This window comes from Oryctolagus cuniculus, chromosome 4 (assembly GCF_051225735.1).
Source record: "Oryctolagus cuniculus isolate XC-2025 breed Fujian yellow rabbit chromosome 4, ASM5122573v1, whole genome shotgun sequence".
NCBI classification, from domain to species: domain Eukaryota; kingdom Metazoa; phylum Chordata; class Mammalia; order Lagomorpha; family Leporidae; genus Oryctolagus; species Oryctolagus cuniculus.
Genome location: NC_142870.1, coordinates 150,152,332 through 150,177,147, shown reverse-complemented (window position 1 = coordinate 150,177,147; position 24,816 = coordinate 150,152,332). Strand labels below are relative to the sequence as shown.

Genomic DNA, 24,816 nt, shown 5'->3' with positions numbered 1-24,816 from the left:
GTGAATTTTTAGTATGCTTTGTAATACAAGATAAATTTTGATGCATCTTAAAGAAATCCTACATTTCTAAGCCTGAAGTTTATAACTATACAATAACAGAAATAAGACACCATAAATAGGCAGAAAGATAAATATAAGTAAAAATATCATGGCAGGAGAGGAATGCAATCATTTTGCAGATATACTTAGAAATAAGACTGAAGTACAACGGCTACTTTTCACATATTCCATTAAAATACTGGCAGACAAATTTTTTTTTTTTTGACAGGCAGAGTGGACAGTGAGAGAGAGAGACAGAGAGAAAGGTCTTCCTTTTCCATTGGTTCACCCCCCAGTGGCCGCTGCGGCCATTGCGCTGATCTGAAGCCAGGAGCCAGGTGCTTCTCCTGGTCTCCCATGCAGGTGCAGGGCCCAAGGACCTGGGCCATCCTCCACTGCACTCCCAGCAGAGAGCTGGACAGGAAGAGGAGTGACCAGGACTACTAGAACTGGTGTGCCGGCACTACAGGCGGAGGATTAGCCTATTGAGCCGCAGCACCGGCCATGGCAGGCAAATTGTAAAATGAATGAACTGAACAACTTTCTTTCAAAAAAGAATACTATCACCATACACATATTATATATTATTTACAAAGACTTCAAAACAGAATTATTACATTGCAGAAATACATTATTTTCCATAAACAAATTTTTAATCAAAATTCATCTGCAAAGTTAAAGTCATCAATTGCATCATGAAGTTTTATGAGGACAAACAGAACAAGTAGATGTGTATAACTTGTCCTCTGCTTAGCCACACATGCTAAGCACTATAGTAACTAGAAAGGTTCTTTCAGCACCAAATTGCTCAGCAAAAATTCATTTTTTCAACTGCAACAGACTGTTACATATTAAAATTGACCAGCAAGCATATTTGTTCAGAGAAGTTTTAAAAAGCCTGAAGACACTAGAGCATAAGGCTGTACCTGTAAACACTGGTCTTAAACCAACTTACAGTCCCTGTGAAAGCACAAGATTCTGTATTATATACGCACTTATCACTCTGATCATTTGAAAAAATTGAGAAACACATAAAAGGTGAACCCCAGGAACAGATTAGCAATATATATTAAACACAAGTAGTTCAAAAAGCAAAGTTCCTATTTGGAATTCCCAAAGAAATCGGAACAAGCAGTACCGTAGTCACTAACTTGAAAAAAATCTCAGTATTACCTGAATCAGCCATAATAATGTGTTTCCCCCCTTCCAAAAACCATCTGAGTGACTGTTACTTGGAAATAAATCCTTACCAGCATAGGCTAGTCTAACAATAGTAGCGTCATCCTGGGCTAAGTGGGCTATGCCTGGCAGAATGTATTCCGGATAGATATTGACATCATTGCGGGGAACTTCTTTGACAAGAGCAAGGACTTTGGTCAAAGTTCTCAAGGCTTCAGCCCTCACCCTAGGAACAGAGTCATTACTGAAATGCAGAAGATAAGGTGTAATACGATCCAAAAGGATTTCCACACTTAATCTTGGGGCCAAATGGAGAATAAGTTCCAAGGCAGCAAGTTTGGAATCACAGTATTTGAGGGTCTGCAGGCAAGACGTTATGACTGACACCAAGATAACCAGCCCATTTTCCCTAGGCTCTCCTTCCGCTTTTTCCGGGAGATCATGGCCACAGAGATTGTGAATAATGTTGCCCAAATCCTTCCGTATAACCAGAATACGCTCATCTGCAGAGAGAAATGTTTCCTTGGCAAATTGGGCCATGTAGGGCTGAAGAAAAGTGTAAAATATTTCAGGAAAAGCATTGCCACGTTGCTGCTTTAAGTAATCCTCTGCTTCTAATCGTTTATCTGGCTCACGATGAATCATCTGAGTTACCTATACCAGAGGGAGACAGGGAACAAAAATAGACTTGAGACCACAAGTTAAAACCAAATGAAAGCCACAAATGCAATTTACATGGGATTTAAACAATTTTTAGATAATTCTGACTCTTCTCCATCATCATCTGCCACACTACTTTCAAAAACCTGATTTCTATTGGATATGACTTCACACCACAGTCCTAGAAAGCTACGGGAAATAATACATATAGTGTGGAGCCGGCACTGTGGCATAGCAGGTAAAGAGACTGCCTGCAGTGCTGGCATCCCAGATGGGCGCTGGTTTGAGTCCTGGCTGCTCCACTCCCGATCCAGCTCTCCGATATGGCCTGGGAAAGCAGTAGAAGATGCCCCAAATCCTTGGGCCCCTGCACCCATGTGGGAGATCAGAAGAAGCTTCTGGTTCCTGGCTTTGGATCAGCACAGCTCTAGCCGTTGCAGCCATCTGGGGAATGAACAGCGAATGGAAGACCTCTCTCTTTCTCTGCCTCTGCTTTTCTGTAACTCTGCCTTTCAAATAAATAAATCTTTACAATATATACATAGAGAGAGAGAGTGTGCATTACAGATGGCCTTGACACAGAAAGAGAAGTTTATATCCTGTTTAGTATTCATCATCCTTTAAGATAAGGAAATTTTGTAACCCATAACTAAAAGATTCCTAAACATTTCTTAACAGGACACACTACTGAGAATCTGAGGAAAGCAACAGATCTTCTCTACAGAAAAATGTGTGCACACAATTTCTACATACAAAATTACAACTCTGGAAGGGATCACTGAAATCCAATTATGTATCCCAGGTTAACAGTTCTGGTTTAGGGGCCAGCACTGCAGTGTAGTGTAGAGGGTAAAGCCACCGCCTGCAGTGCCGGCATCCCAAAAGAGCACCAGTTCAAGTCCCAGGCTGCTCTACTTCCAATCCAGCTCTCTGCTATGGCCCAGGAAAGCAGTAGAAGATGACCCATGTCCTTGGGCCCCTGCACCCATAAGGGAGACCGGGAAGAGGCTCCTGGCTCCGGACTGATGCAGCTCCAGCTGTTGTGGCCAACTGGGGAGTGAACCAGCGGATAGAAGACCTTTCTCTCTCTCTCTCTCTCTCACTCTGCCTCTCCTTCTCTCTGTGTGTAACTCTGACTTTCAAATCAATAAATAAATCTTTAAAAAAATAAAATAAAAAAGAGTTCTGGCTTAAAACCTTATTGCTGGAGCTGGTGTTGTGGTATAATGAGTTAAGCCACTGCCCACAACACCAGCAGCATCCCTGATAGGGGCCTGTTGGAGTCCCAGCTGCTTCACTTCCAGTCCAGCTCCCTGCTAATGCTCCTGGGGAAGCAGTAGAAGATGGCCCAAGTGCTTGGGTCCCTGCACCCATGTGGAAAACCTGGAAGAAGCTCCTGGCTTCTGGCTTCAGCCAGGCCCAGCCCTGGTGGTTGCAGCCATCTGGGGAGTGAACCAGCAGATGGAAGATTTTTCTTTCTCCGTCTCTCCCTCTCTCTAACTCTTTCAAAATAAACAAACAAATTTTTAAAAAAATAAAAAAACCTTATTGCTGGGGCCAGCATTGTGGCGTAGCAGGTTAGGCCACCAGCCTGCAATGCCGGCATCCCATATAGGCACTGATTCAATTCCCGGCTGCTGCACTTCTGATGCAGCTCCCTGCTAATGGCCTGGGAAAACAGTGGAAGATGGCCCAAATGTTTGGGCCCCTGCCACCCATGTGGGAGACCTGAATGAAGCTCCTGGTTCCTGGCTTCACCCAGCTCAGTCCCGGTCATTGTGCCATCTGGGGAGTGAACCAGAGGATGGAAGCTCTCTCTATATATAACTCTTTCAAGTAAATAAAAAGTCTAAAAACAAATTTTATCACTAGAGCTGGCACTGTGGCACAGCAGGTTAAGCCATCACTGGCATACCATATTGGAAACTGGCTGAAGTCCTAGCTACTCCACTTCTCATCCAGGTTTCTGCTTATGTGCCTGGGAAAGCAACAGAAAATGGTCCAAGTACTTGGGCTCCTCCCACCGCACCCATGTGGGAGACCTGGTGTTCTGAGCTCCTGGCTTTGGCCTGACCCAGCCCCACTCTGCCACTGTAGCCATTGGGGAGTAAACCAGCAGGTAGAAGATCTCTCTGTCTCTCCTTCTCTCTGCCATCCAGTCTTTCAAATAAACAAAAAAATAAAATCTTTAAATATATATATATAAAACCTTATTGCCCCAAGTTCAAAGGAATACCTGGTTTAGCTATAGTTCTGGGACACATTCAGTCAAAAAGGGAATGTATGGCTTAAACTTTTCAAGTAAGGTAAAAGAGATATTAAATCTTGTGAACACTCAAAATGATATACCTAATTTGACTTTATCTATACTTTTTCTAGTATCATAGAGGATATAAATTTCTTTTTATTTGAAAGTCAGAGTTATACAGAGAGAGGAGAGGCAGAGAGGCAGAGAGAGAGAGAGAGAGAGAGGTCTCCCATCCACTGGTTCACTCCCCAATTGGCCGCAATGGCCGGAGCTGCACCGATCTGAAGCCAGGAGCCAGGAGCTTCTTCTAGGTCTCCCATGTGGGTGCAGCGGTCCAAGGACTTGGGCCATCTTCTACTGCTTTCCCAGGCCATAGCAGGGAGCTGGACTAGAAGTGGAGCAGCCGGGTCTTCAACCAGCCCCCATATGGGATGCCAGTGTTTCAGGCCAGGGCATTAACCCACTGCGCTACAGCGCCGGCCCCAGGGGATAGAAATTTCTAATATACATAATTTAATATTTCCTGGATATTCATAGTATATCAGTTTTTATTTAAATATATAAAATAATATCAAAATGTATTTAGTTCTTTGAGCTTTCTGTTTAATCTTAAGTAACATGGAGGAATCAAATGAACTAAAAAGGAAAGCGACTGAACAGAATTACTTTTCCTATGGATCAAGCATTAAGCAGTAAACAAGCATACTCCTCTCACAGTTAAAAAAATATATTGGTCCGGAGTTGGTGCTGTGGTGTAGTGGGTAAAGCCATCGCCTGCAGTGCCAGCATCCCATATGGGTGCCAGTTCCAGTCCCAGCTGCTCCACTTTCGACCCAGCTCACTGCTATGGCCTGGGAAAGCAGTGGAAGATGGCCCAAGTCTTTGGGCCCCTGAACCCACATGGGAGACCCGAAGAAACTCCTGGCTCCTGACTTGGATCAGCACAGCTCTGACCCCTGCAGCCAATTGGGGAGTGAACCAGTGGATGGAAGACCTCTCTCTCTCTTTCTCTCTCTCTGCCTTTCCTCTCTCTCTCTCTGTAACTCTTTCAAATAAAAATAAATAAATCTTAAAACTATATATATGCACAAAAACACAAAATATAGACCCACTTCATTATTTAGCCAAAGTAACATAGCAATTAAGTTTTATACCCAAAAACAGAACAGCGAGGTACACCAACTTCTTAACTAGTGTGTTCACTAAATATAAGCTAAAATGCCTTTCTCTGAAATGTTATTTTTTCACATTACCATTTTAAGAGAAATCAAAATATTTCCCTACCTTATTAAAGATTTTCTAAGCACACCATCATCTTCCCTGTGAGTCAGTCTTCATCATAAACATTAGTTAACATATGACTGACTTTCAAAAGATGCCCTCACACAGTAATGCAGACAGGTGGCTTGGGCCCCTCCCACAAAATTCCTCAAATCTGTTTCATGATATGAATTTGTAACTCTATAGATCTCCCTTCAGAATTTCCCCAGGGTTAAGGGAGAAATGTAAAGCTACCTGCTTCTCTATGAAGTGGCCCTGTATGGCTGTATTATATTCCAGTTAGTATCTTCTGTTCCTTCCTTTGAGATGCCCATTTCCTTCATTTTTTTCTAGGAAGGCTCTATCCAGACAAATTCTCAAAACCCCAGCAACCTCCACAATTCCTTCCAAATTTGTCCAAAGCAGAGCTCAAGATTATAAGAAGACATACGATGCACTTTAAGTCAAATGAGCTCTGTGCCTAAGAAGGAGGAAAATAAATTTCTTCCACAAAAGTAACAATTCATTGTGTATATTAGTAACTATTGCTTTACTGCTTTATTCCAAATTTCCAACATCCCAGAGAGTTGCCTGATGCACGAATGCAAACAAAATCCTTTAAAAACTATATAGCAGGGGCCAGCGCCATGGCGCAGCAGGTAAAGCCGCCGCCTGCAGCACCAGCATCCTAAATGAGCACTGGTTCGAGCCTGGGCTGCTCCACTTCTAATCCAGCTCCCCGCTGATGCACCTGGGAAAGCAGCGGAAGAAGGCCCAAGTCCTTGGGCCCCTGCCCCATGAAGGAGGCCCAGAAAAAGCTCCTGGCTCCTGGCTTCTGCCTGGTCCAGCCCTGGCCACTGCTGCCATTTAGGGAGTAAACCTGCAAACAGAAGATCTCTTTTTCTCTCTCTGCCTCTCCTACTCTGTAACTCTGATTTTCAAATAAATAATATTTAAAAAAAAAAAACTTTGCAGCAAATATTTGTTAATATAGTTACCAATTCTCTGATACTGCAATCTTCAATTTTATTTAACACTTGTTCAGGGAAAAAATGTCCATTTCTATAAGCCAACAGTTGAGAGAGATCAAACAATGGTACACCTTCAGTAAAAAGTTCAGCAATCACACAACCTGGAAAACAGCAAATATAGGTCCATTAAAATCAGTTGCAAGATATTATGTAATATAGATCAAGAATTCAGAAAACTCATAAAATTCAAAATGTAAAACCAAAAGCAAACTGAATTAGAAATTTCAATGCAACTAACATACAACTAACGTCAAGCACGCAGGAACAATGTCTACTGCCCAATCATCAGTTTCTAAACTATAATGTCAAAAGGGGTCATTCACTTTTCCTGCCTCTTAAAAAAGCTTACAATAAAATTACTTCTCAATTTTATCATTTAAAAGGAATGTGTATATTATATACACATTTATATAGAAAGATTAAAAAAAAAGTAAGAAAGTTTTCTCCTAAGAACAGATTTCTATAAGAGCTTTAAAATATTCATGGGAAATTTACATTATCTTTTAATTCCATTTCTCTATGAACTTTTTTTAAGCCTACCCTCCACATTTACCATTAAATAAAGTTATTCGATGTCTCCCACACAGTTGGTACCAGTAGTACATAAAACAGATAAAATCCCTGTCCTCTTGAGGTTTTCATTCCAGTAAGAGACAGAAAGTAAACCAGTGAACAAACATAAAATGCGATATGCTAAGTGTGGCTGTAAAATTATAGAGGGAAACAGACAGAACTCAATTATATGCCCTTATATAATCTTCAAAACAAATTTTAAGAGTGGCTACATTCCCAGTTCCAAACAGTTTTACTGAATCATGACGCAACATCCATTTAACAAGTCTTACAGAGTTCTTCAATAACTTTATCTCACAACTTTGGGTTTTCTGGTTCCTCTGCCTTGAAGTATCACCTCATTTTCATCTCTGCTCGAATGCAATACTAGCAGGCAGTAAGGACAGTCCTGACCGCCCATTTAAAATCACAAGTCCTATTACAACAACTACCCTATACCCATCACCTGGCACATTCTCTTTTCCCTTCCCCTACAGTTTCATCCCCACAGCACCAATTACCAGATTTTATATATATATATATAAACACTATATATATGTTGTGTGTCACATATTTGTTTCTTATGCTCTAGAAAACCCCCTATGGCCAGCGTGGCATAGCGGCATAAAGCCACCACCTGCAGTGCCAGCATCCCATATGGGGTAAAGCCACCACCTACAGTGCTGGCATCCCATATGGGCGCAGGTTGAGACCCGGATGCTCCATTTCCAATCCAGCTCTCTGCTATGGCCTGGGAAAGCAGTAGAAGATGGCCCAAGTCCCTGGGCCCCTGCACCCTGTGGGAGACCCGGAAGAAGCTCCTGGCTTCGGATTGGCGCAGCTCCAGCAGTTGCGCCCAACTGGGGAGTGAACCAGTAGATGGAAGACCTCTTTCTCTCTCTTTCTCTGCTTCTCCTCCTCTCTGTGTAACTCTTTCAAATAAATGAATAAATCTTGAAAAAAAGAAAAAAGAAAACCCCCAGAACATAAACTCTATAAGGAAGGGATTTTTCCTGTTTCCTGTTTTCACTGAAAAATCTCAGACAACTGAGAAAGTTCCTGACACACAGTAAACATTCAATAAATTTGTTAAATTAATTTCTATCTATAAAGTGTCCAATTTTAGAGCAAAGGCCTTCAATCAACAGCTACTAAAAACACTATAAATAAGGAAATATAAAACCTAAAAAACACTATAAATCACCTATAACTAACAGATATCAACAGAACATTACATCCCAAAACAGCATAATACAAATTCTTCTCCAGTACACATGGAGCACTCCAGATTAGACCTATACCACACTATAAAACAAGCCTCAGCAAGCTTAAGAAGGCTAAATCATACTAACTATGCCTTTCAAACAGTGAAATGAAATAAGAAATCAAAACAGGAGAAATTTTGAAAAATTCACAAATTCATTCCTACATAACTAATGGACCAAAAGAAAATTAGAAAACACTTTGAGATGAATGGAAATGAAAATACAACAAACAAAAACTACAGGATGGGCCGGCGCCACGGCTCAATAAGCTAATCCTCCGCCTGCGGCGCCGGCACACCGGTTCTAGCTCCAGTTGGGGTGCCGGATTCTGTCCCGGTTGCCCCTCTTCCAGGCCAGCTCTCTGCTGTGGCCCGGGAGTGCAGTGGAGGATGGCCCAAGTGCTTGGGCCCTGCACCCCATGGGAGACCAGGAGAAGCACCTGGCTCCTGCCTTCAGATAGGCATGGTGCGCCGGCCGCTGCGCGCCGGCCGCGGCGGCCATTGGAGGGTGAACCAATGGCAAAGAAAGACCTTTCTTTCTGTCTCTCTCACACTGTCCACTCTGCCTGTCAAAAAAAAAAAAAAAAAAAAAAAAAAAAAAAAAAAAAAACTACAGACTGTAAGGAAATCAGAGTAAATGAACAGCTATAAACATCTCTATTTTCTTTTTTTTTTTTTACAGGCAGAGTTAGAGAGAGAGAGAGAGAGAGAGAGAGAAATATCTTTCTGTTGGTTCACCCCCCAAATGGCCACCACGACCGCCACGCTGCACCAATCCAAAGCCAGGAGCCAGGTGCTTCCTCCTGGTCTCCCATAGGGTGCAGGGCCCAAGGACTTGGGCCATCCTCCACTGTACTCCCTGGCCACAGCAGAGAGCTGGCCTGGAAGAGGAGCAACCAGGAAAGAATCCAGCACCCCAACTGGGACTAGAACCCGGTGTGCCAGCGCCGCAGGCGGAGGATTAGCCTAGTGAGCTGCAGCGCCGGTCTTTATCACCACTATTATTCCATGTTGTACTGAAGGTTCTAGCCATCGAGAAAGTGAAAAGGAAAATATACAAACACAAGCAAATATTTGCAAATCATGTCTCCAATAAGACACTTGTATCTAGAACATACTAAAATTTTTCTTGGCGGCCAGCGCTGTGGCACAGCAGGTTAAGCCGCTGCTACAGTGCAGGCATGCCAAATGGGTACCAACTGGAGTCCTGCCTGGTCCACTTCTGATCTAGACCCTTGCTAATGGCCTAGGAAAGCAATAGAAGGTGGACCAATCCTTGGGGTCCTGAACCCATAAAGGAGACCTGGAAGAAGCTCCTGGCTCCTAGCTTCAGCCTGGCCTAGCCCTGGTTGTTGCAGCCATTTCAAGAGTGAACTAGCGGATGGAAGATCTGTCTCTCCTCTCTCACTTTGTAACTCTGACTTTCAAATAAATAAATCTTAAAAAACAAACAAAAAACTTTTTCTTAAGAGGTGGGTATTGCACTGCAGCAGGTTAAACCACCACCACCTAGGTTACCTGCACCCCCTATCAAAGGGCTGGTTCAAGTCCTGGCTCCTCCATTTTCAACCCAACTTCCTACTAATGTGCTTAGCAGGCAACAGATGACTGCCCAAGTATCTGGGTTCCTGCCAAGAAACTGGGAGATAGTTTCAGGCTCCTGGATTTGGCTTGGCCCATTCCCAGCTGTTGTGAGAATTTGTGGAATGAACCAGCAGATGGAAACTTTCTCTCAGGCTCTCCATCTCTCAACATCATCCTGCCTTTCAAATAAATAAATCTTTTTTTTTGTTTGTTTGTTTGTTTGTTTTTTATTTTTGACAGGCAGAGTGGACAGTGAGAGAGAGAGACAGAGAGAGAAAGGTCTTCCTTTGCCGTTGGTTCACCCTCCAATGGCCGCCGCTGCAGCCGGCGCACCGTGCTGATCCGATGGCAGGAGCCAGGAGCCAGGTGCTTTTCCTGGTCTCCCATGGGGTGCAGGGCCCAAGCACCTGGGCCATCCTCCACTGCACTCCCTGGCCATAGCAGAAAGCTGGCCTGGAAGAGGGGCAACCGGGACAGAATCCGGTGCCCCGACCGGGACTAGAACCCGGTGTGCCGGCGCCGCTAGGCGGAGGATTAGCCTATTGAGCCACGGCGCCAGCTAAATCTTTAAAAAAAAAAAAAAAAAAAACTTACAACCCAATAGAAATAATGAAAAAAAATAATTTTAAACACAAAAGATTTTTGAATACACCTTTCTCCAAATAAAATATATGAATTGACAATAAGCACATGAAAAAATGCTCAGGGATGGCACTGTGGTATAGGGGGTTGAGCCTTCATCTGCAGAGCAGACATCCCATGAGGGCGCCAGTTCAATTCCCAGCTGCTCCTTGCTAATGCACCTAGGAAAGCAGAAGAAAATGGCCCAAGTGCTTGGGCTCCTACACCCATGTGGCAGACAAGGAAGAAACTCCTAGGCTCCCAGCTTCCGTGTGGCCCAGCTCCAGCAGCTGCAGCCATTTGGGGAGTGAACAGCAGATGGAACATCTCTCTCTCTCTGTGTTTCTCCCTCTCTCTGTAATTCTGCCTTTCATAAAAATAAATAAATCTTTTTTAAAAATGCTCAACATCATTAGTCAGTAGGCAAATACAAACGGAAACTACAATGAAATACTACTTCATACCTCTAGAATCACTACAACCAAAAATATAATACCAAGTATCACTGAGGCTGTGAAGAACCTGGAGACCTCACACGCTGCTGGTGGGAATGAAATGTAAAATGGCACCGCCACTTTTGAAAACAGTTTGGCAATTTCTCAAAATGCTCAAAATGGTTTATTATATAACCCCACAATCCCACTCTTAGGTATATTCTAAGACATTGAAAACCTAGGTCCACACAAAAATCTACACATGAATGTAACTGCAGCATTATTTAATTTATCCAAAATGTGGAAATCACAATCTCTATCAATTGATGAATGGACAGATAAAATGTGGTGTATCCATATAATGGAGTATCATTCTGCCATAAAAGAATGAAGCATTAATACATGCTACAACATGGATGAGTCTTGAAAACATCATGCTAAGTGAAAGCAGCCAGTCACAAAAGGCAACACATCATTTGATTGCATTTATACACCAAACAGTTACCAAATGGGTATCAAGGGATAAACTGTGCTGATCAGCAAAACATTCTTAAAAAATTCTTCCCATAGATTTCTTATTGGTGGCAAGGGATCAAAAAAAAAAAAAAAAAGGTAACTTACAAACAGAGAAACTCAGGTGGTTGACAAGGTGGTCAAATTATCTCTAACAGAGATCACCTGTCTCCAGATGTGGTATTTTAAAACCATGTCACTTACACAGTATTCTTACTGAAAATAATAACCTCAATCTAATCATGAGGAAACATAAAAACTCAAAATGAGGACTATTCTATTAAAAAACAAAGGAGTTGGGGACCAGTGCTGTGGCGCAGGTTAATCCTCCACCTATGGTGCCAGCATCCCATATGGGCGCCAGTTCTAGTCCCGGCTCCCCGTCTTCCAATACAGCTCTCTGTTATGGCCTGGGAAAGCAGTAGAAGATGGCCCAAGTGCTTGGGCCCCTGCACCCGCATGGGAGACTGGGAAGAAGCACCTGGCTCCTGGCTTCAGGTCGGCGCAGCTCCTGCCATTGCAGCCATCTGGGGAGTAAACCAATGGAAGGAAGACCTCTCTGTCTCTCCCTCTCACTGTCTGTAATTCTACCTCTCAAATAAATAAAATCTTAAAAAAAAAAGGGGGGGGGGGTGAGGTGACACAGAGTGCATGTAAAAGCTGGTGAACATTGAATAAAGTTAATACTCTAGCAACAATGCACCAATGCCAATTCCTGACTTTGATGTGGTTACAATATTTTTTAAAAAATCAACATTGAGGGGGTTGGCGCTGAGGCGTAGCAGGGTAAAGCCACTGCCTGCAGTACCAGTATCCCATATGGCTGGCAGTTTGAGTCCTGGCTGCTCCACTTCTGATCCAGCTCCCCACTAATGTGCCTGATAAAGCAGAGGAAGATGGCCCAAGTCCTTGGGCCCCTGCACCACGTGGGGAACCTTGAAGAAGCTCCAGGCTTCTGGCTTCAGATCAGCCCAGCTCCAACCATTGCTTCCATTTGGGGAGTGAACCAGCAGACATTGTATGCTCTCTCTCTCTCTCTCTCTGCCTCTCAAATAAATAAATAAATAAATCTTTAAAAAAAAAAAAAATCAACATTGAGGGAACCTGTGAAGCATTCTTCACTGTTTTTGCAACTTTCTTAGTCTACAAAATAAAAACAGTAGGGGGCCAGTGCTGTGGCAAGCGGGTAAAGTCACCCACTGCTGGCATCCCATATGGTTTGAGTCCAAGCTGTCCACTTCCAATTGAATTCCCTGTTAATGCACCTGGGCAAACAGCAGAGGATGACCCAAGAGGTTGGGCCCCTGCACCCACATGGCAGACCTGGATGAAGCTCCTGATTCCTGGCTTTGTCTTGGCCATTAAGGCCATTTGGGGAGTGAACCAACAGATGGAAGATCTCTGTCTCTACCTCTCTCTGATAACTCTTTCAAATAAATAAATAAATCTTAAAAAATAAAGTATAAAAGTAAATTTAAAAAATTTAAGAGAAAGCATTCTTCAAAAAAATGTCAATGTAATAAAAGAAAATAAAAAGTTGTGGAAATGTTCCATAATCAAGAGGTTGAAGAGATAAGACAACTAAATACAACACCTGACCTTAGATGAGGTCCTGTCCTGGAACAAGGAAAGTGCTATAAGGTACATTATTGGGTCAAATACAAAATTGGGGTAAAAAGTATAAATTACTACATTTCTGTCAATGTTAATCTCACTACAGTTGATAACTACATTCTGTTAAATGACAGACTATCCCTATTCTTGGAAAATACACACTGAAAATTTCAGCGTACATAACTCATTCCCTTGGCAACAGTTACTAATTTCCCAAATCTGCATCTCAATTCCAAATTTCTATGCATCAAACTCTTATAACCAACTGCCTACTGTACATCTTCTCCTGGCTATTCCCAAGACACCTCCAACTTAACATTTCTAAAACAGACCTCACCGTCTTCCCATTTCTACCTGGTTCTTCTTCCTGGGTCTCCTATCTCAGTGACCAGTATCATCATCCAGTTTCCCAAGCACCAGAGGAAGGAGAACTGCTCATGATTTCATCTTCAATCACAAAGTCCAACCACCTATTAATTATCTTTCTTTAAAAAAAAGATTTATTTATTTATTTGAAAGTCAGAGTTACAGAGAGAGAGAAGAAGAGGCAGAAGAGAGAAGTCTTCCACCTGCTGGTTCACTCTCAAATGGCTGAATGTCCGGAGCTGGGCCAATCTGAAGCCAAGAGCCTGGAGTTTCTTCTGGTCTCCCACGTGGGTGCAGGAGCTCAAGCCCTTGGGCCATTTTCCACTGCTTCCCCAGGCCATAGCAGAGAGCTGAGTCAGAAGAGGAGCACCCAGGACTCGAACCAGCGCCCATATGGGATTCCTGCACTGCAGGTGGCAGCTTTACTGGCTCTGCAACAGCACTGACCCCTACTAATCTTTTTTTTTTTTTTTTTTTTTTTTTTGACAGGCAGAGTGGACAGTGAGAGAGACAGAGAGAAAGGTCTTCCTTTTTCTGTTGGTTCACCCCACAGTGGCCGCTGCGGCCAGTGCACCGCGCTGATCCGTAGCCAGGAGCCAGGTGTTTCTCCTAGTCTCCCTTGCGAGTGCAGGGCCCACGCACTTGGGCCATCCTCCACTGCACTCCCGGGCCACAGCAGAGAGCTGGCCTGGAAGAGGAGCAACCAGGAAAGAATTCGGTGCCCCAACCGGGACTAGAACCCTGGGTGCGGCGCCACAGGCGGAGGATTAGCCTATTGAGCCGAGGCGCCAGCCCCTACTAATTATCTTTTAAGCACTAGGTCTCTCCACTCCCAACTCTGCCACAACCTTAAGCCAGTCAGTTACAATCATGCATTACCTAGATTGTGGCAGTTTTCTCCTATTTCCCTGCCTCCACTGTAACTCCCCTGCAATCCATTTGCCATGCTACAGCCAATGTGTTGTCTAAAACACACATCAGACAGATTAGCCTAGGCATGTCAGACCCTTTCTGATTTGGGCCTTGCTTCATTCACACCCTATGTTCCAGATATACTAAAGTACATGAAGTACCCCTACACCTGAGTGCACCATGCTCTAGCCTTTGTACAAGCAACACCTGAAACCCAACTCCTGTAAAAGCAGGACCCAGCCTCTTGTCTAGCCCGCTTAGCCCAAGGTGTCCTTGCCTGTCCTTTATCAAAGGAATTCACTGACTTGAAGGAGTGATACAGCTGGCTCTACAAGGTTCTAATCACCAGACCCAACCAGTCATTTGCTTCTCCAACAGGTAAGAACCTTGATGGCCAGGACTGTCCTGGGGGTAATTTGTGTAGGGGAATTCCAGATCCAAGTAGACTGTAGCTGCCACCTTCCCGTAACCCCCAGACTGACTGGAGCCCACCTGGGCCATCGTAAATTCCCTAAAGAACACGGCATCACTGACCAATCAAAGGAAGGTCATAAGCATCACTGACAACCAGGAATTTGGACATGAATTGATCATGCACCTCTCAGCCCCAATTTCATTGTATAAGAACCTTCACCCCTAACTCCTCAGGGAACCCAATCTATAAGAACCTTCACCCCAGGGCCAGCACTGTGGTGTAGCAGGTTAACGCCCTGCCCTGAAGCGCCAGCATCCCATATAGGCACCAGTTCGAGACTGGCTGCTCTACTTCCGATCCAGCTCTCTACTATGGCCTGGGAAAGCAGTAGAAGATGACCCAAGTCCTTGGGCCCCTGCACCGGTATGGGAGACCTGGAAGAAGCTCCTGGCTCCTGGTTTCAGATTGGTGCAGCTCTGGCCGTTGTGGCCAATCAGAGAGTGAACCAGTGGATGGAAGACTTCTTTCTCTCTCTGCCTCGCCTTCTCTCTCTGTGTAACTCTTTCAAATAAATAAATCTTAAAAAAAGAAAAAAAAAGAGAACCTTCACCCCTAACTCCTCAAGCAGCCTGGAATTAAGCAATAACTACCCAGCTCCTTGCTCTGTGCTTTGCAATAAATATCTACTTTATTCTACCACCCTGACATCAGTGATTAGTTTTCTGTGTGTTGGGCACATGGATCAACTTTGGGGGTTCTGCAGCAATGCCTCCAACTAGTTTGGGGTGTTGTTTGGCAACATATCCTCTGCCTGAAACAAACTAGCTTACCAAAGCTAACTCCCAATTATCTTGCAGTTTTCATCTTAAATGTCACTCTCCTAATAAAGAAGTCCTTCTGTCCCTGCCTTTCTGCCCAACACCTCATGGTGACCATACCAGCATCCTATGCTTATTACCACCATAATAAACAACACCGCAACAAAATGTCTTTTTTTTTTTTTTTTTTTTAGACAGGCAGAGTGGACAGTGAGAGAGAGAGAGACAGAGAGAAAGGTCTTCCTTTGCCGTTGGTTCACCCTCCAATGGCCGCCGCGGCCGGCGCGCTGCGGCCGGCGCACCGCGCTGATCCGATGGCAGGAGCCAGGAGCCAGGTGCTTTTCCTGGTCTCCCATGGGGTGCAGGGCCCAAGCACCTGGGCCATCCTCCACTGCACTCCCTGGCCACAGCAGAGGGCTGGCCTGGAAGAAGGGCAACCGGGACAGAATCCGGCGCCCCGACCGGGACTAGAACCCGGTGTGCCGGCGCCGCTAGGCGGAGGATTAGCCTATTGAGCCGCGGCGCCGGCAAAATGTCCTTTTTAAATATCCATCTCCAGGGCCAGCGCTGTGGCGCAGCAGGTTAACACCCTGGCATGAAGCACCGGCATCCCATATGGGCGCCAGTTCGAGACCCAGCTGTTCCACTTCCGATCCAGCCTGGAAAAGCAGAAGATGGCCCAAGTCCTCGGGCCCTTGCACTTGCGTGGGAGACCCAGAAGAAGTTCCTGGCTCCTGGCTTCAGATCGGCACAGCTCCAGCTGTGCCGGCCAGTTGGGGAGTGACCCACTGGATGGAAGACCGACCTCTCTCTCTCTCTCTCTCTGCTTCTCTCCTCTCTCTGTGTAACACTGACTTTCAAATAGATAAATCTTTAAAAATAAATAAATAAATAAATATCCATCTCCACATTAAGAGGCAGGAACCTGGAAAAGAGGGACATATACTATCCATCACCAGCACCGAAACAGTGCCTAACACTACAACAGAAGCATTCAAGTGTTTTTAAAGGTAAATGAATAAACCTAGGCACTTACACAGGTCCAATGAAAGAATGCTGTATCTATCTGAAATAGTGCATGAGGACATACTGACAAATTCAGTACCTGTGACTAAAAATAAGCTTCATGTCAAGACTTGACTATTAAAATACATACACAGGGACAGGCATTTGGCCCAGCAGTTATAGACACTGCTTAGCATGCCCCATTGCACATCAGAGTGCCCCGGTTCAAGTCCCGGTTCCTCTTTCTGATTCCAGTTTCCAGCTGATGTGCACCATGGGAGACAGGTGATGGCTCAAGTAGTTGGGCCCTTGCCCTCCAAGTGAGTTCCAAGCTCCTAGTTTCAGTCTATCCAGCCCAGCCCAGCTCGGCTATTGTAGGCATTTGGGGAGTTAACCAGCAGATGCTTTGTGCGTGTGGACCCCACCTTTCAATTAAGTTTTCAAAATTTAAGAAATATATACACATGCTGGCTTAGCAAATCTAACCAAATCACATACCTGCTGAAAAGATGTCCATTGCTCTTTTCAACTCTCCTCTTGTTCTCTGATTGCTATTTAAGTCCACAAGTGGAGTTGAAGGATCTCTCATATATTCTAACTCTGTGGCAAACATCCCACCATCAACAAAACGTTCAGGAGCAATATAGCAAGTTCTTCTCCGTGAAGTGTCAAAGAAATAATTGAAATCTGCTGGATTGTCCTCTGGAAGGTAAGTGGGTTTAAAACTGGCGAAATCAGTTAGCAGAACCCAGTTCCAACTGGTGACCATCACATTTTCAGTCTTGATGTCCCCGTGACGGACCCCGGATTTATGTGCCTGGTCCACAGCCGTCAGGATCTGGAAGGCGATCCAGCGCTTCTCAATGTTATTTAAGAACGGCCGCGTACTGATGCGATCGTAGAGGTTGTCTCGGACATACTGCCGAAAGAGCATAGCTGCTTTCTCAGAAGCTTTTTCTGCCGCTTTCTGGAAAGGCAGACAGTTCTGTGCAGAGTGGAGCCGGATCTTCAGCTCCTCCAGCTCTTGTTTATAGCTCGTGAGAGGCAACGTGGGATCCTGAATCGCAAAGACCTTCACGACCACCAGGCCTTCTCGATGCTTCGCTCGAGCAACTTTGAAAAACCGAGTACTTCCCAGGCTCTTATCATATTCAAAGTCATGGATGTCCGAGAAGTAACTCTCCACAGACAGGATCTGGGAGGGAGCAATGCCAGCAAGTTGATTTCCCATAATGGCAGGCACGTCTGGCTCAGTAAGTTGAGATACAACACCTATAAAAATATATGAAGAACAAAGACTAAGAAGCAATGAAACATTTTTTGGTCTCTTACAAATAGATACACCTTATTTCTCTTCCACTGGGACCTAACCTTCTGCACAGCCTGTAAATCCCACACCCATTTATTTTTAGAAGACCAAAATGGAGGGATCAGCTTTGTAACATAGCAGGTTAAGCCTCCGCTTGCAATGTCAGCTTTCCAAATCACAGCACTAGTTTCAGTTCCAGCTGCTCCACTTCTGATGGAGCTCCCTGCTAATGTGCCTGGGGAAGCAGCAGCAGATGGCCTAAGCACTTGGACCCCTGTACCCATGTGGGAAACCCGGATGGGGCTCCAGGTTCTTGGCTCTTGGCTTCAGCCACTTGGGGAGTGAATTAGTAGATGGGAACCCACTCGCTCACTCTCGCTGTCACCTGCCTTGCAAATAAACTAAATAAACCTTAGAGCAAAAAAGAAGGCCAAGATGGTGGTGTGCCTTCCTGTTGCCCTTCTCGGCAGCTGAACTACATCTACACAGGTCCCTTCAACACTAAGACAATATTTTAGAATATTTATTGACACTTAAAGTACTTGTATAAATACACTTAAAAAACGTTTACAGCAAAATAAACTGATTTTTAATTCCACTTCTCCACAAATTTTCTTAGTTATCCTCGTATTAATGAGCCTTAACTATACACGTTCAGCGCATTACTTGGAGCTATGAGGGTTACAAAAGTACTGCATGGCACAAAGTTAAAAAACTTGTAGTAGTTTTCTTGGTGATAAAAATCGGATACATTAAAAATTTAAAACTCTAGTGTGCCCTCCCAACCAGCTAAACGAAGAGGCGAACTTCTCTCTAGGGTATAAGGACGGGGAGAATCGCTTCCGGAGATCTTAAGCAAGCCCAAACACACACTTGACAAACGCAGCCCAAGGTTCTCCTAACTCCGGCTTTGCGGGAAATAAAAGCCACACACACACACACACACACACACACACACGGCCTGGCGCACAGAGAAACATTACCCTAGGCCTCTGGAAAGTGGCAGAAATCGCTCAGTAGCTCACGAGGTCATGGCAGGTCACTTCGGGCCTGGGAGGGCAAAGGCGGCAGCAGCCCGGAAAGTTGTCTCTCTCTGGGGGCTCTTCCTTCAAAGACAGAGAGTGGGGGAGGGGAGCAGAAAAGTCCCAACCCTCAGGAGCCCCGACGTTCGCGGGGTACAGAGAAAGCTCCCGGGGACGCCCTGAGACTCCCCAGCCAGCCAGGGATTCGCCCCGCCAGCTCCCGGCCCTGCCCCGGGGGCCCGGCCTTCCTGGGCGCCGTCTTCCTCTCCCGGAGTAGCCGAGCAGACCCAAGCTGCCTCCTCGAGGGTCTGCCCGCCGGGCGGGGAGGTGGCGCCCGGGAGAGGGGACCGCCAGGCTCACGAAAACACCACTTCTACAATCGCTGCAGCTCCAGCAAACGCCGAACTCCCGGGAAAGCTGCCGGTCTGACCTCACTTCCTGTCGCGGAGCGGAAGTGACGCAAAAAGAGGCCGGAGGCAGAGCGAGAGTGGGAAGTTGGTTGCTAGGAAACGAGGAAAGGGCGGGGCGGCCTCAAACTGGGAGACTTGAGGAGGAAAAGGTGATGATGCTCCTACCTGGTTCGGGTACCCGCCCCGCGCGTCACCCTTTCTCCCCCAACTCTGGGGCTTCTGACACGCGTCAGAGTCTGCTAGAATACCCCCCGGACCCCAGTGCGAGTTCTTTAAGGGCACGCACAGGCGTAGGTACTATGTGCCAAGCTGGGTATTTTAAGAGCACTGAGATATAATTTACATGCCGCAATGTTCAGCTGGTTAAAATGTGCGCCTCAGTGGTTTAAATATATTTATAGTTATGCAGCCATCCCTATAATATAATTTTAGAGCTTTTTCATTACGCGGTGATGAAACCCGAGACCTTTATTGCTGCCTCTCCACGCTCCCAGCTCCCTCCCTCCTCCTCAGCCTCAGGCAACCAGGCATCTTCTGGACATCCCGTTTATGTGGTATGGAGCGTGTGGCTTCGTGACCGACTCCTATCACTAGGCATAATTTTTCTTTCTAATGTTTAGTTATTCTCGGCTACTTGAAAGGAAGCCTGACAGAAATAGAGATCTTCCACTCCCTGGTTCACTCCCCAAATGCCAACAACAGCCATGACTGGGTCAGGCTGAAGCCAGGAGGCAGAAACTCCATCTGGATCTCCTACTTGGGTGACAGGGAGTCCAAGCACTTAAGCTGTCAACTGCTTTCCTTCCCCTCCCCCTCCAGGGCGCATGAGCCAGGAGCTGGATCAGAAGCAGACTACCCAGGATTCAAACCAGCACTCCCTTGTGCGTTGCAGGCATCCCAAGCAGTGCCTTAGGCTGCGCCACAACACCCACCCCAGCACAATGGTTTTGAGAGTTATCACTCTTGTGGCTTGTACTACTACTTCATTTCCTTTCCCTGTCAAATATTGCATTTCACGAATACATTGCATTTTATTTATCCGTTTGTCAGTTGATGGACATTTGGGTTCTTTTCACTTTTTGGTTATTCTGAATTGTGCTGCTGTGGACATTTGTGCATAAGTCTCTGGGTGGTCATTTGTTTTCATTATTCCTGGGTAAGTTACTCATGGTAACTTTACGTTTAACATTTTGAGGAACTGCCAGACTGTTTTCCAAAGAGCCTGCACTATTTTACATTCGCACCAACAATGTATGAGGGTTCCAGTTTTTACACATCCTTACCGAAGCTGGTTATTATCTATCTTTTTCATCATAGCCATCCTAGTGGGTGTGAAATGATGTCTCATTGAGGTTTAGATTTACATTTTTCAATGTATTAGCTTTTCTTTTAAAAAAAAGATTTATTTTATTTATTTGAAAGACAGAGTTACAGAGAGAAGTAGAGAGAGAGAGAGGTCTTCCATCTGCTAGTTCACTCCCCAGATGGCTGCAACAGCCGGAGCTGCAACGATCCGAAGCCAGGAGCCAGGAGCTTCTTCCTGGTCTCCCGCATGGGTGCAGGGGCCCGAAGACTTGGGCCATCTTCTACTGCTTTCCCAGGCCACAGCAGAGAGCTGGATCGGAAGAGGAGCAGCCAGGACTCAAACCAGCGCCTATATGAGATGCCAGCACTGCAGGCCAGGGCTTTAACCCTCTGCGCCACAACGCCGGCCCCTACCTTTTCATTATTTTAATGAAAATACTTGGCAGGAGCCAGGTAGAAGGAAAGAAAAGTATATTTTATTTACAGTTTGGAGGTTCGCAGTTCAACATAAGGTGCATATGGAAAGAAGCCCTCATGCAGTGAGCTGGAAGCAGGGAGAGGCACAGGAAGTGTGGTCTTCCTCCACGTCCATGTCTCTCTTTATAAAGCCATTGAAAATTTTTTTTTTTTGACAGGCAGAGTGGACCGTGAGAGAGAGAGACAGAGAGAGAAAGGTCTTCCTTTTCCGTTGGTTTACCCCACAATGGCCACTGCAGCCAGCACGCTGTGGCAGAGGATTAGCCTATTGAGCCACTGCTCCGGCCAGCCATTGAAATTTGATCATGGGCTCCATCAACCCTAGTAGTCTAAACCAATCACTTCCCAAAGGCCCCACCTTCAGACATCATAATTGGTTCACGTTTCCACCTAATTCATCAACTATTAGTATAAATCCATTAATTGATAACACAAGACTTTAGATTTTGGGAAGCCAACGCCTATTCACCTAATGACTAATGATATTCAGCACCTTTTCCTTGTGTTGGTCATCCGTATATCTTCTTTGGAGAAATGTCTATTTAAACTCTTTATCATTTTCAATCAGTTCTTTTTATTGTTGAGGAGTAAGAGTTCTTTACACATCTGAACACAAGTCCCTTAGCAGAGATATGATTTGCAGTTATTTTCTCTCTGTTTTTTCGCTTTCATGCCCTTTGAAGCCCAAAAGTTTTCATCCTAAACCGGATTTTTTTTTTTTTTTTTGCATCTCTGCACATCCTCTGTTTCTTCTTCACGCAGCTGCCCACTGGATCCCTCAAGCGACAAATGTGGAAGCCATTAAATCATCCTTGACATCTCCCTACCTTCTTCCCCCATCACCCACCAACTTCCTTCCATCCATTGATCACACCTGTTCCTGCTACGTCTACCTGCAGAGTCTGCTTGAGCACATCCACTGCCATTTCTTCAGGGCTTGGGCCAAGCGACTACCATCATCATCACCATCATCATCATATTGTTTAGATTTTGAAACCTACAAAACAGACACTTTCCAACCACAATATTCATTTCTACACTTCTTCAATGAGCTCTGGGTCATTTATTGTTTCATTTTATGTTCTTAAGTTTCTGAATTATGGATCCAACTTTTTTTCTAGAGATGCTCAGTTATCGAAAAATGTTAACAAGTAATCCTTTTCCCCCACTTATTTGAAATGACATATTTATCATACATAAATGTCATATATAGGGCCCCTATACCTACATGGGAGACCCAAAAGAAACTCCTGGCTCCTGGCTTCAGATCAGCTCAGCTCAGGCCGTTTTGACCATTTGGGAAGTGAACCAGCAGATGAAAGACCTCTCTCTCTCTGTCTCTCCCTCTCTCAGTCTATAACCTGCCTCTCAAGTAAATAAATCTTTTATTTAACAATGAAAAAATAAATAAATAAATGTCATGTATGTATGTATGTATGTATATTTGGGTCATCTGCCAGACTTTCTCTTCTGTCCATTGAATTGTCACTTAATTCATCTGCCAGTAATGTTTTTAAAATTACACAATATTAGAATAATCTTTTATGAACTACAGTTATAGTTATCAGATGCCTATACTTTTAGGATATCCTCACTTTTAGGCTAAAGTCAAAAATCCTTATGTTGACCTGTAAGACCCTGTATGATTTAACCTCTGCCTACATCCACCAACATAGCTGGCCTCACTCAGTGTCTCAATGCCCGTCATGGGCCTTCTCTTTGTTCCTAATTTCTCCCCACCACTAGGCCTTCATATGTACTCTTCTCTCTGCTTGCAGCACTAACTCTCCTACTCTTTAGCCAAACCTTCTCATCCCTCAAGTTTCAGCTTAGGTGCCAATATCTCAGGAAGTTCTTCCCAACCCCTCCCTATCGTACATTTGCTTGGACCCTGTACTTTTTCTTCATAGTATGTATTGTCATTGAGATCATTTAATGGGGGGGGGGGGAATGATTTGTTCGACATGTTTTCCCATGGGACTGTAAACTCCTTACGAGCAGCAGCTGTGTGATTCTTCTTCACCAGGGTGTCTTCAATACCTAGAACAGTATCTGACACATGGTAGACACTTCGCAGATTTTCATTGTGCCAATAACTGTGGCCTTTGTCAGATTTGACCCATAAGGAATAAAGTCATGAGATCCAAGGACTGGGAATGTCTAAAGCATTTATAAAAATTGCTCCACTTAATTAATTATCAGATAATATTTTAAGATTATGTCTGTAGGGTTAGTGTTGTGGTACAACAGTTTAAGCTGCCACTTGCAACACTGGCAACCTGTATGAGTGCTGGTTTGAGCCCCAGCTGCTCCATTTCCAATCCAACTCCCTACTCATGTGCCTGGAAAAGCAGCTGATGATGGCCCAAGTGCTTGGTCCCCTGCCACCCAGGTAGGAGACCAGGATGGGGTTCCAGACTCCTGACCTCTGCCTGACCCAGTCTCAGCCATTGTGACCATATGGGAAGTGGACCAATGGATGGAAGATTCTCTCTCTCTCTCTCTCTCTCTCTGATAAATCTGCCTTTCAAATAAAGAAACTTTTTATAGGGGCCAGTATTGTGGCATAGTGGGTAAAACTGCCACCAATGATGCTGGCATCCCCTTTGGGTCCAGTTTGTACCAGGCTGCTCCACTTCTGATCTAACTCTCTGCTTAATGGCCTGGGAAAAGCAGCAGAAAATGGCCCAAATACCTGGGCCACTACCATCCCCATGGGAGACCTTGATGAAGCTCCTGGCTCCTGGTTTTGGCCTGGCCCAGCCCCAGCAGTTGTGGTCCTTTGGGGAGTGAAGCAGCAGATGGAAAATCTCTCCCTCTGTGTGTGTGTGTGTGTGTGTGTGTGTGTTTCTCCCTCTCTCTGTAACTCCTTCAAATAAATCTTAAAAAAAAAAAAAAACTTCCATAAGAAAAGATTGTTTGTACTCAGACTCTGAATACCGTGTATATAAACGCTTTAGACATATCTCCAATAGAGAAATCATTCCGTAGAAATATGGGAAATCTGTGTCAATTCTGATTTTCCTGCATTTTTCCCATCTGTATTTTCCCCACTACTACACTTAATGAAATAACTCCGTGGAATACTTTTGAGGCCTCTTATTTACTTTGATATTCTCTCTCTTTCTACTCCTACCTTCTTTTTTTTCTGTAGCAATCAGGCCTGTCCTGGGGGGGGGGGGGGGCTTTTCTCACCTACCCCTTTGAAAGAAAATTACATTTAAAAAATTGCTTGCTACTAATTAAGTAAAAATAAGAGATTCAGGAAACACTCATCCACCTGCTGGCCAACAGCCTCATAGATGCATTGTGGCAGTGATGGCTAATTGTCCCTTTCCACAGAAAACAGATTTTTCTGGAAAGTAGTTCTTTTGTAAATACTACACTGTCCAGTCCTATCCCAGCCCTCACATCTCAGTGGGACCATTTGACTAGCTCTCACTGTGAAGTTCAAGTGGAAATTGCACGTTTCACTTCCAAGCATAGCAGTTGAGGTGAAGGACCTCCACTCTAAGGCCCTGGTAATGCCAGAGCCACAGAGGACTGGAACCTGTGTCCCTGAATCTCAGCCTGCGGGAAGATAACCCCTTTAAATAGGCGTCCCACTGAGAAGTTATACAGAAGCTAAGGCCAGCTCCTGTCATAGTGATCCCATTAAGTCCTTGAGTCTGTTTACTGCAGTGGGTAAGCCTGACCTTAGGCAACACATTCTTTTCCCTGATGTCTGCTCATTCGCTCCCTCTTTGGGTTATCATCCTGGCCAATGCACTTGCCCTCC

General features: G+C 44.8%; 1 protein-coding gene across 2 annotated transcripts in view; it reads right to left on the bottom strand.

Moving 5' to 3' along the window:
* PIK3R4 (phosphoinositide-3-kinase regulatory subunit 4) overlaps window positions 1-19,328 on the bottom strand; it is a 69,025-nt gene extending 49,697 nt beyond the window's left edge. The window contains exons 1-4 of one of the 2 annotated variants that reach the window (XR_016233307.1): window positions 18,808-19,328; window positions 17,014-17,787; window positions 6,385-6,518; window positions 1,290-1,872 (exon numbers count right to left, since the gene is read on the bottom strand). Coding sequence is in view for 1 of the 2 variants with exons in the window: in XM_002716186.6 (XP_002716232.1) it covers window positions 1,290-1,872; window positions 6,385-6,518; window positions 17,014-17,746 (1,450 nt within the window). In the remaining variant the exon portion in view is untranslated. The remainder of the gene's footprint in view (window positions 1-1,289; window positions 1,873-6,384; window positions 6,519-17,013; window positions 17,788-18,807) is intronic. The other variant, XM_002716186.6, reaches the window with a different exon arrangement.
* Window positions 19,329-24,816: the final 5,488 nt, after the last annotated feature.